At 46.1% G+C, this 12,773-nt stretch overlaps 1 protein-coding gene across 2 annotated transcripts; it reads left to right on the forward strand.

Moving 5' to 3' along the window:
- Positions 1-6,044: 6,044 nt before the first annotated feature.
- BAMBI (BMP and activin membrane bound inhibitor) lies at positions 6,045-12,147 on the forward strand. Of its 2 annotated transcripts, none has more exons than XM_030322547.1 (3): positions 6,045-6,157; positions 9,381-9,668; positions 10,108-12,133. In XM_030322547.1, the coding sequence occupies exons 1-3, from the start codon at positions 6,082-6,084 to the stop codon at positions 10,524-10,526; spliced, it is 783 nt and encodes a 260-aa protein (XP_030178407.1). In that variant the 5' UTR covers positions 6,045-6,081; the 3' UTR covers positions 10,527-12,133. The 2 variants fall into 2 exon arrangements, with proteins under 2 accessions (XP_030178407.1, XP_030178406.1); XM_030322546.1 differs by lacking the exon at positions 6,045-6,157 and adding an exon at positions 6,650-7,872 and having other exon boundaries at positions 10,108-12,147.
- Positions 12,148-12,773: the final 626 nt, after the last annotated feature.

A 12,773-nucleotide genomic window follows, 5' to 3' on the forward strand; every position in this document is an offset into this window, starting at 1 on the left:
CAACGGCAAGATCATGACCTGAGCCGAAGTCAGACACTTAACCGACTGAGCCACCCAGGTGCCCCTGAATGTGAACATTAAAAAAAAAAATTCAGGGGCGCCTGGGTGGCGCAGTCGGTTAAGCGTCCGACTTCAGCCAGGTCACGATCTCGCGGTCTGTGAGTTCGAGCCCCGCGTCAGGCTCTGGGCTGATGGCTTGGAGCCTGGAGCCTGTTTCAGATTCTGTGTCTCCCTCTCTCTCTGCCCCTCCCCTGTTCATGCTCTGTCTCTCTCTGTCCCAAAAATAAATAAAAATGTTGAAAAAAAAAATTAAAAAAAAAATTCAAAAGAACATAAGCAAAGTACTGTCAGTTAAGGAGATAGAACTCAACAATACTGTTCACTGCATTACTGAACAGCATTCAGGGTCAAGAATGTTCCTCCAATTAAGTAGCAATTTGTTTAAGGTAATTTCTCTGTTTAAAAAAAATTTTTTTTAACATTTATTCATTTTTGAGAGACAGAGAGAGACAGAGCACAAACAGAGGTGGGGCAGAGAGAGAGGGAGACACAGAATCCAAAGCAGGTTCCAGGCCCTGAGCGATCAGGGTAGAGCCTGACACAGGGCTCAAACTCATGAACCCTGAGATCATGACCTGAGCTGAAGCCAGATGCTTAACCAACTGAGCCACCCAGGTGCCCTGGTAATTTCTCTGTTTTAAATGACTGACTTACCATTTTAGTTATAAGAACCCAAGTGGGGGGAAAAAAACCTGGTTATTTGACATCAGGTAGGCAAAACTAGCAGGCTATTGAATAATTTCTAAAAGTTTTACTGGCTTAATTACATTAACACAAATGAATAGAACAAAGGCTATGGCTTGTGGTCAAGGATCATATAGAACATATTTGATGCTATTGGATTATAAATAATACTCATGGTTAACTTCATAAGGTAATGTTCTTTAACCAGGGATATTTCTTACTGTATTCTAAACATTGTTGCTTTCACAATTCTTAAGAAAACTGGGGTACCTGGGGGACTCAGTCGGTTGAGGATCTGACTCTTGATTTTGGCTCAGGTCATGATCCCGGGGTCGTGGGATCAAGCTCTGCATAGGGCTCTGCACTGCTTATGATTCTCTCGCTCTTGGGGTGCCTGGGTGGCTCAGTGGGTTAAGCATCTGACTTCAGCTCAGGTCATGATCTTGCAGTTGGTGGGTTTGAGCCCAGTGTCAGACGCTGTGTTTGAGCCTGCTTCAGATTCTGTGTCTCCCTCTCTCTCTGTCCTTCCACTGCTCACACTGTGTGTGTGTCTCTCTCTCTCTCTCTCAAAGATAAACATTAAAAAATTAAAAAAAAAAAAAAAAGATTCTCTCTGTCTTTCCCTTTGCCCCTCTCCCCTGCTCACACAGTCTCTCTAAAATATAAATAAATAAATAAATAAATAAATAAATAAATAAAATTCTTAAGAAAACCTTAACTCCGCAGACACTGCAAGGTTTATTTGTAAGACCCCATAGTGTTTTTGCTAGCTTGCAGGAAGATGGGCATTTCAGAATGTGGCCTTAAGTCCTTTTTCTATCACGCTACCTCCTGGACTCTGCAGTCAGTTCATTTTGGAATAAAGGGGGGAAAAAAAGCAAAAAAACGAAAACAAAAACACTTCACTAGACAGCCATTCTTGTAGGCTGGGCTAATCACTCACCTTTGACTCCATTCCAATGAAAGTAAACTTGAGTTCTGAACTCCTAACTTCTACTGAGAACAAATGACTTTTTTAAAAAGCTGCTACTGGGAATTCGAAGTGTTATCTAACCTCTGTGGATTGTTAGTTGGTAGAAGAAATGTTAGATTCTATCCCTAGACTGTAAGAGTTGTTTGTATGCTAGCCAGGGACATGAACACAACGGTTTCTCTCCGAACAAAATGTACCAACCAAGAGTTATTTTTCATCTGCATTGTGAAGAGAGAGTCATTACTGAAAATGGGGATCACATATAACCTTGGAAAACAATGGCATTATTTGAGTAAGCAGAGACTGGTATTTATAGCTGTGTTAACAAAACGGGTTGAACATACACCACCTTTTTTTTTTTTTTTTACTATTTATAGAAAAAATGAAATTTAGAAAGTTATTCTGTGGTGTAGAACTACCATACAAATGTGCCATAGTGGCACGTTGTGATTATATACTTATATGTAATATATATAATGTACCTAATACATATCCATATGTCTGTGGATAAAACGTATCTAGAACACTCTTTGAAGGTAATAATAGTAAACTATTATAACTTTTAATATTATTGTTAGGTCTAGAATCAGCTTTCTGTTCTTAGGCATGCATAGCTGATTCCAGCTTATATTTTCGTAATTCCCTTCAAAAGAGTGAAAAGAATTTTGGTCACTGAGTTCATTTCTTAATTTAAATTTCCAAAAGACATTAGCTTTTACTATTTTCTCTTCTCCTTACCGGCCTATGTGTAGGAAAGTAATAACTGAATTATTCATAAGACGCAAGTAAAATTCTATAAAGAAGCAATTTGCTTGAGTCTTAAATTGAATTAAAATTGTTACCTATTCTCTCAACTATGAATATGGCCTTATAATTGACATATTATCCATAAAATAATTTTTACTTTCCACATTGATTCAAACACTCTTGTTCACTTAGTTGAAAAGTCCATGTCCGCTCCAAAACCATTAGATAAAGCGCAGACTTGTTTTTCTTAAAACTAATTTCTGGCCATTTAAAAAGCCTGCCCATTAAACTAATAATAAAAACAAAAGAGCTGAAATCATTGTCTGAAGAATGGATCATACATTCTTACTCTGTGTTTGAAACAAAAAAAGTAGATATCCTGGAATGATGAAAGTCACAATGAATTCAATAAAATACAAGTATCATAGTTCACACCCTTTGGGTTGAAAGTAAAAGAACCTTAAGTAAAAAGGGGAACTTACAGGGGCACCTGGGTGGCTTAGTCAGTTAGGCATCTGACTTCAGCTCAGGTGATGATCTCACTGCTTGTGGGTTTAAGCCCCTTGTCGAGCTCTGTGCTGAGAGTTTAGAGCCTGGAGCCTGCTTCGGATTCTGTGTCTCCCTCTCTCTCTGCTCCTCCCCCACCTCACTCTGTCTCTCTCTCTCCCTCAAAAATAAATAATTTTTTTAAAAAAGGGGGGGAAGGGGACTTACCAAGGTGCCTGAGTTAACCTTAATATGGAACCTAAGGACCCGAAGTGACACCATGTGACTGTGAATCCATTTGGACTTACATCTTTGTCATTTTTCTCTTTCTTTGCACACAGGTGGATTCGGAATTTGTATGTCTCCTGTGAATTGGCCTCTACAGATTGACCAGCATCTCTGGCCAAAGATGGAGGAGAGAAAACTTAATTGGCCCAACTGGGATCATGTGACTACCTATGGCTAGAGGGACAGAGGCCCCTGGTCTGGCTGCCAATGCCCACTACAGAGAAATCGGATATTCTTTGAAAGGCACTCAGAAAGTGTTCACTACAATAGAAGTTTCATCAACACATCCCCCAGACTGCCTTCCATTAAACAAGTATTTATTTGCATTACAGGTAAATCTAGTTATTTCCCGGTGCATCTCTGCCCACTCCTTGCTTCACATTTTATGCTCCAACAACAAAGAATTGCTCGCAGTCCTAACTCCCTATCCCCTACTTACCACCTATATCCCCCAATGCAATCAATAAATTTCATGCCTAAGTTCCCATGGTCCTCTATGCTTGTAATGGTCTCCTTGCAACTCCCTTTGTTCTTTAGGAGTCATGCCTGATGTCACTGCTTCCAGCAGACCTCGTGGACTTCTTTACCTTCCTGTCTAGTTATCTCTTCTTTCTTTATGCAGCATAACATTGTGCACATAAATCTCTATCATCGCCCCACTCCATTGTTAGTGATTTACTGTTTAGGTTCTGACATCTTTATAACCCCAAACACTGTGCCTGGCCTATAGTGGGCGCTTCAAGATAGTTGAATGAATATACTCTAAAAGCTTCCTTTTAGCTAATGATGGACTCTTCTAGAGTTAAAAAAGAGTGTGTCCTTACATGAAAAGTACTGTCTCGTGAACCCCTTAGAACTGTTAACTTGTCAAAGAAGCAGATGTCAGGCAGTTCTAATCAGACTCCTCCTCAGGAGCAAGGGTCAACCCACCATTTGAGAAATGCCTGCAGGTTACCTGGTGCTCCAGCCCGGGTAATTTCCCCCTAAAACTTCTCCCATCTTTTTTAGATGCAATTTTGATCTAGTGAAGTAATGGACAGCGCATCAACTTATGAAATGATTTTATTTTTTCTGCATATAAACATTATTTTTTTTTAAACATTATTTTTTAATGGCAATTTCATTAACTGTATCCTGTATCCTCTGTGAACTTTCAATAAGTTTAATTTACAAGGTTCACCTTGATTTTCGGTCCTCCAGACATGTACATTTTTTTCTTAGTCTTAGAGGTCATTTCTGTACAATAGTCCTAAAGGGTTTGACTTTACATCTCCCACCTTAGAATTAAATGCTTTTTTGCTCCTCCCCCCCCCCCCCCCGCCTTGACATTTTTATCAGGTAGGGAAATATTGGCTGATCCTAAAAGGAAATTTCGCAAATGGTTGACTTGTTAATCTCAGGTTATGGGAGGAAGGGATACAAGAGCATTCCCTCGGATCAAGAGTTTTAAGTTGAATTTCACCTCCTAAAAACCAAACCAAAACAAAACAAACCAACAAAAACAAACCAAACAAACAAAAAAACAGCACAACCTCCAGGAAGGAACGCCTTTGGGTACGTTGGGGCCGACAGCCCTGCAAGTCCTAATAAATGAATTAGTATCTCAGAAAGGAGATCACTGCGGGACTGATATTGATCAGAGTCAGCCGGTGTGTTTGCCTGCGATTGTTTGGGGGGTGGTTAATTGAGTGTCAGTCTCGGCCAGTGTCGTCTCGCTGGCGCCGGGTGCTTTTGGATTTGCTAATTTTCGTTAAGTGTCTCTAGCCGGCTACTCGTCCCCTGTCTACCCAGGAGAACTTAGCGGCTCCCACTGATCAACAGTCTGTCTGTCTGGGCTTTATTGATCACAGGGCAGGCGGCTCGAGGCGGATGCGCTGAGAGGGAGGGAGGCTGGGGGAAGGCAGAAAGCAGACCCTAGCGCCCGGCCGCCCCCCTTCCGGGCTCCCGACGGAACCCCCTCCTTGGCCACACGCAAGCCAGGAGGGTTGGGCAGGGGCGCCTTGGCCGTCGGCGCACGCCGGGGGACCGCCACTTGTCCCTGGGGTTCCTAAAGCGCGCAGCGTGGCCCGGGAGGGCTTTCGCAGGCGGCCGCGCGGTCTCTCGCGTGTTTCGGGGGCAACAAAAAAGAAGCCGGCCCAAGGCTGAGTTGTGAGGGTCTCGGTGTCGAGTGCCAGAGACAGACCCGGAGGCCGGGATCGACCCCGCGCCTCCAGAAGGTCACGGACGCGCAGGCATCCGCGAGGGGGAGCGCGGGAGACGGCAGCCTCCCAGCCCGCGCGGCCCCAGACGCCGGCGCCGCCAGGAGCCGCGGGGCAGGTCCCTCCTGGCCCCCCTCTGGGCCCGCCTCCTGGCCGCGGGGATGATTGACTGGAGCCTGGCGGCCAATAGGACGGCGCTGGCGCTGCCGGGGCGGGGCCGGGGGCGGGGCGGTGTCTGGCCGGCTCCCGGCGCGGGGCGCTATTTACGGCGCGGATCCGGGCCGGCTGAGGCGGGCGCAGGCTGGAGCTCGCGGCTGGCGGTCTCTGCGTGCGCTCGGGGAGCTTCTCCCCTCGCGGAGTGCCCGGCCAACGCGCATCGAGGCCGGTAGCTCACGCGGGACTGCAGCGCCGAGCGGAGCGGAGGAGCCGCTGGCTGCGGGGTCTGGTCGCGAAAGTCGTCTGGGCTCCTCCGCGCCCCTCCAGCCGCACTCCATGCTCCGGCCGCGGCCGGGCCCCTCGCCCTGTCGCTGACGGCGCCCGCCGCCCCGGGCAGCACCCATGCACTGCGCGCTCCGGGAGTCGTAGGCTGCAGTTGCGCCGCGGCTCCGGGAGCCGGCGGGGGCGCCGCGGCCGTGGGGGGCGTCAATGGATCGCCATTCCAGCTACATCTTCATCTGGCTGCAGCTCGAACTCTGCGCCATGGCCGTGCTGCTCACCAAAGGTGGGTGCCCGCCGGCCGGCCCGGGGCGCGGGCTCCCCGGGGAGGGGCGCGCGGGGGTCCCGGGGCGGCCGCCGCCGCGGGCCTTTGAAGGCGGCTGCCAAGGCTTTGTTAGCGGCGGGCGAGGTTTCCTCCCGCGCTGGAGCCCGCAGGTCGCGACAAGTTGCCTGTTCTTAGAAGTCGCGGCGGTGGCTTCGCGGCCGCCCCCTCGGGTGTCCCGGGCGCGGCGCGTGGAGGTGGAGTCAGACCTCAGGGCAAGTGCTTGTCACCATGTTTTTGGAAGTCCGTCCGTAGCGAACTTCTGAACGTCTGCAGCCGGGGAGCGGGGCGGTGGAGTGCGCTGGGCCGCCGCCTCCCTGCGCACCCCGCGGGCGGGGGCGGCCGGGCGGCACCGCGCTGGAGTGTGGGGGTGTCCCCGCACGTCTCCACGTGCGGCCCTGTCCGCCACTGTGGCTTTGTGTGTGTGTCTTTGTGAGCCAGCGAGTGTGCGTGACTCCCCGTGCGACAGTAGGTGCTCGAAGTGTGTGTCTCTGTGCAGGAGTGTGTGCTGTGTGGCTTCGCGGTGGCTGGGACGAGTAGGCTCTGTCAGCGGTCCCACTTACCGCTCACCTCGTATTTTACACACTACCAAAAAAAGAAAGAAAGAAAAAGGAAAAGAAAAGAAAGAAAAAGAGGCACAGGTCAGGGTCTTTATTTCCCCCTGCAGGCTTTCGCCTTTCAGGTCGAAATAACCAGAACTCCTAGATTTCAACGTTACCCTCCCCTCACCCCCCTCCCAACTCCATGAACTCTACCTACTGTTGTGTGAACAGATAATTTTTTTTTTTTTTAACTGGGAAGCGTTATTTCGCTTTTGCACCACCCCCCTTCTCTAATTGCCATGTAGCAGGCATGAGGTTAAAGGATAAGCTAGCCCAGCAAGGATGATGTGCTACAGTATTTATTTATTTTGGAAGGAAGGGTGTAATTAACCCTAAATAACAGCCCTGGTAGCCTGCAGAGGGGAGCCTCCTGGCCCTATCAAAGGCCGGCAGAACAGGGAGGGACTGAGGCTGACATGAAGTCACAGATACCGAAACTATGTGCCTGATAATGATATAATTAGGGGATCAGAGATTTCTGACTGCTGCGGACTTCAAAAGCTTTAAAAGAAGCCAGCAGTCTCTCCTGTAGCCATCTTGACTAAAGCAGACATTTTTGTGTAATCACTACATACAGTAACAAGAAAGGGGGGGGGGAACAGAAGAGCATTGTTCACTGTTTTCAAATACCAGTCCCCTTTTTGGGCCTTTCGCATGCCACAGGAAGAAACTTTATGAAACGACAGAAATATAGTTTTAATACAGTAATACAAAAGTCCATTCAACTTGTTCAAATGTGGCTCCAATTAAAAAAAAAAGTTGTTAGAACTTTCGTAGTTACCTGTCAAAATTTTATTAGACTGTTTTAGGTCATGGCAAATATAGCATTTTAAATAGGCTCTCATAAACATTTAACTTTTTTTTTTCTTTTTCTGTGCTAGGAGTGAGGTGACTAGGATCAGAATGGACTTTTCATCTGTTTTATTTCTACTTTAAGTCTATACATGGAATTTGTTAGACGAGGGATATGTAGTCCTCCCCACCTAGGAGTGGTGACCTTTATGCAAAACATCAAGATTGGAAAGAGGAGACAAAAACCCAGCCAAAGCAGGGTTCCAGCCCCAAGGTCTTCCCTGGGTAAGGGACTTGGGCCCAGACCCGGGACAGGGAGCACAGATTTAGGATAGGAGAAAGACCTCCAGCTTTGGACGGTTAAAAACTCCCCATTGCCAAAGATCTGTGTTTAGCTGGCAGGTTTTGTTTTTTTGTTTTTTTGTTTTTTTTAAGAACCGAAGCATTAGCAGCCTCTGGTGAAAACTGAGCACACCATACGGTGGCCTGGAATCTGGACAGATAATTAAATGAGACACCTTACTCAGGCATTCACATTCAGGGAGAGGAGGAGGAAGAAAGGAGAGGGTAGGAAGAGGTCTTATAAAGCCACAGTCCCTGGTGTTTAATTTCAGAGCACAGGTTTCAGTAACTAGACAGAACTTCAGATTGGGAAGCCGGGAAGGGGTAGTGTGCCTAAGTTCCGTTCTAGTAGCTTTAGTTGTGGCATACGACAGTGACCTGAGTCCACTGTCAGATATGGATAGCTTGGAGACCCAGATTATTTCAACTAGAAATTGATGCTAAAAGCCTCAGGGCGCGCATGCAGCAAAATGTTACTAGTGACTTGCAACTCCCCAAATAAGTTTTATAAAGGAAACTTTTAATCACTTCCTGGAGAAAAATTTGAGGTTTCCTTGAGGATTTTTCATTCAACCAGGGGAGGATTTTCAGTTTCAACGTTTCCCCTTTTAGATCCCATGTTGAATTACATGTAAAACTGGGGAGTTAAGGGGCGGAGAAGTTAGCTTTGCCTTTTTTTTTTTTTTTTTTTAATACCCGCCACCCCTCCTCCCGCTCTCCCCCCCCCTCCGCCCCCAGTTTTATGACTTTCCATTTGGGCTGAAAGAAATTGACTTTGGCAAGCAAACCACTAATTGTAAACTGCCTAGTTCCTGTTTTACAATATACTGACTAAAAGCTCCTCTGCATGAAAAGATCTTTATAGGCAAAGTTTGCCTTTTCTAGAGAGGTTGCAAATAGCTGCCCAGTTTCATAGTTTTAAAACCTCCTGACCGGAGCAATTTCTAGATTGTTGTGTTTCTAGTTAATAACTTTATAAGGTGTTAGCTAAAGCTCTTAAATCTTGGCACAGCCCTTTAAGGTAGTAAACAATTCAGTAGTTCCGATCAAATATTTATACTGACAAAATCAAAAAGCCTAGCATTTTTATGTTGTATGGTCACGTAGGATTAAGATGAATAAACAGTGTAATTTACCTTACGGTAGAAATTATCGTGATGATTGTTTGCCTTCAAAACCAACGGTAGTATTTTTAATTCCTTGCTAACTCATCAGACGTGGCTGAACTCTGATACTCTGCAACTGGGATTAATACATTTCTAAAATTACATTGAACTGGATTGAAACTTAAGCACCTAGGGCTTTTCCAGTCTACCGGGGACTGCCATTGTAGGCGCTCAGCTGAATATTCTAAAAGTTAGTGCCTTTGATCTTGGCGATTTAGCAGTTGCTTAGGGGGATGCATTATCTGCCCCCTGAAGGAGTGTGACGCAATTTCTCGTTGTTTTCAGGTGAAATCAGATGCTATTGTGATGCTGCCCACTGCGTGGCCACTGGCTATATGTGTAAATCTGAGCTGAGCGCCTGCTTCTCTAGACTTCTCGATCCCCAGAACACAAATTCCCCGCTCACCCACGGCTGCCTGGACTCTCTCGCGAGCACAGCGGACGTCTGCCAAGCCAAACAGGCACGGAACCACTCTGGCACCACCATGCCCACGCTGGGATGCTGTCATGAAGATATGTGCAATTACAGAGGGCTGCAGGATGTCCTGGCTCCTCCCAAGGGGGAGGCCTCAGGTAGGTGGAAGCCCTTTCTAACCAGAACGCTTGCCTGATCTAGCAGCCGCGACTTGGTGTGCCTGCTGTTGATTTTGCTGTGAATGTAATTAGAGACACCGGAGGGAGAGGCATGGCTGGGTGCAAAGATGCGTCTCTGTTGAGTCGCTTTTATGTCTGCCTGAGCATTAGATGTCTGTCTACATGATAGGCTTTGCCTGGTTTTGCTACACGTTCAAGACCTCAGAAGACCATTGCTCTTCAGTAACGACAGTCTCTAAACACCTGTTTTTTGTAAGCCTCTGGGCATCGTGTTTGCAACATTCATTTTCTGAAAGTTGCCGAGGTCACTGTAAGCTTCTTTTAGATGGGGTGCGTCGTGCCAGACGGATAGATGATCGTAAGTGTCCAGTCCACAGGAGGGGTTAACACAGTCTCCTCGTTCCTTGTACTCCCTCAGGACCAGGAAACCGGTATCGGCACGACGGGAGCAGGAACCTCATCACCAAAGTGCAGGAGCTGACCTCTTCCAAAGAGTTGTGGTTCCGGGCAGCGGTGATCGCTGTTCCCATCGCCGGCGGCCTGATTTTAGTGTTGCTTATCATGTTAGCCTTGAGGATGCTTCGAAGCGAGAACAAGAGACTGCAGGACCAGCGGCAGCAGATGCTGTCGCGTTTGCATTACAGCTTTCACGGACACCATTCCAAAAAGGGGCAGGTGGCAAAGTTGGACTTGGAATGCATGGTGCCCGTGAGCGGGCACGAGAATTGCTGCCTGACCTGTGACAAACTGAGGCAGGCGGACCTCAGCAACGACAAGATCCTCTCGCTCGTTCACTGGGGCATGTACAGCGGGCACGGGAAGCTGGAGTTCGTATGACAGGGCCTCATCCGCACCCAAGTTCTCGGACGCTTTGAAGGCCTTGAGTTCTGCTGGACAGGAGCACTTTATCTGAAGAAAAACAAACTCACGTCATCATCTGGGAGAGACCAAACGACCTCTGCGGACAGAATCTTGGATATTTCTTCTGAAGGATTATTTGCACAGACTTGAAGGCAGTCAGATGTATTCTTTGCTTTAAAATTAGAAAAAGCAAAGAGAGGACTGTGCACTCACTGTTACCAGGGTTATTTGCATCTGCGCGAGCTGGAATCGAGCACCTAAATAAACTGACTGGTGCTCTGTGTCAGCTCCGACGTCCTGATTTATTGTAAAGATTTAAAAAATATATCTATATTTTTTGTCTGAAATTTAGCCGTGTCTTGTCATAAATTAAAAACAAACTAAGTGGGAAGTGTAAGAAACGACACGTTCATTCCACAAACGAAGATCTGTTGTTGATTCTACTGTTGTCGATTCTGATAAGGTCTCCACTCTAGGATTGGGCTTGACTTTTGTTTTGTTTTTTGTTTTGAAACAAGACCAAGATCTTGTTCATTCTTACTTGTGTATTTGTAATTTTCTCACAGCGTGGAAAATTTCCAAATGTGTACTGCCCATCGTTCAGTGTCTCACCCCCCCCCTCCCGTTTTTTGTTAGGACAGTTCTGGTTTTTAGCTTTCATCTGCGAGAAATCTTAGACTTATTTATACCAGGTCAGATATGATGAATCAGTATCTGGAGTTGCCTTAGCAAAGGTAATATTTCTCAGCTTACTCCAGATGCTCTGGAATGCTTCTTTTTAAAATGTGTCTACCTCCAACCCCAAAAGGAAAGCCAGACCAAACCCACTAAAGGAAACTTCTTCTCTAGTTCAAGTTGGTCATTGTCTCCTTTTGCTGTTGATTAATTTATCGGTTAACTTTGTGTCAAATCACATTAAATATTGTGGACCCCAAATTAGCCAAACTTGATTGTATCATGCTCCTAGTTTGCAAACCTTCCTTCAACACAGTGTTATGCTTTTTTTTTTTTTTTTACCTCTCAATGTTTAGAAAGGGTTTCAACAGTGAACGTTATTTGTATCAATTGAGATTTAAAGAACACACAGTACCACTGGGACCCCCTGCCCCTGACATTGACTTCAGCCACTGATAGACTGTGTTTCCATTCCTGCAGGACTTTTCTGTCTGGCAACACTTCTCAGGCTGAATTTAAACCCATGCTGCATTTGCATATTTTTCCCCCAAATAGGTCTTTGTTATCTTACACATGAGAAGAATTTGCCACGTAGGATTTTTTTTTTTCCTCGACTCTTTTGTATATTTGAAACTTCTGCTAAAAATTAACCTATAGTCTGCATATTTGAGTATGGGGTTGTCTTTGATACGTGTTAAGGGATTCTTTGTGTGTGTGCGTATTTGGGGGAATATTTTATGATCAGCATAATTTGGATCCCTGAAGACAGATGCAGTAGCCACGTTCATGGAAGAATCTGAGTTGCAATGACTAGCCTAAAAACAATAACCTAGATTATTTAATAATTGGTAGACCACAGCCCCATACAAAGTAGGCTATGGAATAAATACACATTTTAATAAATGACAGCATTCGTATTGTGCTTTTTGAGAATTACGGTTCTTGCATACGTGGTTTACAGTTTATAAAATGGGTTAAGTTTTAGGAGTGGCACTTCTTGAGGGAGCCACAGAATTGTGGGGCCTAACTGTGCACACCTGTCTAGGGAAGAGACTTCACTGAAGTTGCCAGTCGTTGGGGTTTCTACCCTCACCTGCACTTGTAGCTCCAGATCAAATTACAGGAGCTTCGCAGCTTGAAAATGAAGACTTCCCGCTCCTTGGCCATTCTCCTTTCATGCACAGCATCCTACGAGCTCGGTGATTCTTCCGGGTAGGCAGTGTTTGTATTAGCTCTGTGTAGTTAGTTTTCCCCTGCTGGCCCTGCTGTTATTCTCTATTCACCTCATTTCTTCCAAGTACCAGTTAACCAGGAACTCGGCAATTCCTTAAATAAGGCAACGAAGGATTTCAAGTCCTGTGTTGGGGGTGCCTGGCTGGCTTAGTTGGTAGGGCATACGATTCCGGATCTCGGGGTTGCGGGCATTGGGTGTAGAGATTACTTAGAAATAGATCTTTAAAAAAAAAAGAATAAAAAATAGTCTTCTATTTTGAAACGCTTGGAAACCAGGAAACTCCATCCTCCAGGAAGGGCCTGGGTCTCCGCTGG

The sequence above is a fragment of the Lynx canadensis genome, chromosome B4, assembly GCF_007474595.2.
Source record: "Lynx canadensis isolate LIC74 chromosome B4, mLynCan4.pri.v2, whole genome shotgun sequence".
Lineage (NCBI taxonomy): Eukaryota > Metazoa > Chordata > Mammalia > Carnivora > Felidae > Lynx > Lynx canadensis.

Bases quoted from the DNA above. Each gene is read 5' to 3' on its own strand.
- BAMBI (XM_030322546.1), top strand. From the start codon at position 7,740: ATGGAATTTGTTAGACGAGGGATATGTAGTCCTCCCCACCTAGGAGTG. The intron at 7,873-9,380 runs GTAAGGGACTTG...CGTTGTTTTCAG, and splicing joins AGCCCCAAGGTCTTCCCTGG to GTGAAATCAGATGCTATTGT. The intron at 9,669-10,107 runs GTAGGTGGAAGC...GTACTCCCTCAG, and splicing joins TCCCAAGGGGGAGGCCTCAG to GACCAGGAAACCGGTATCGG.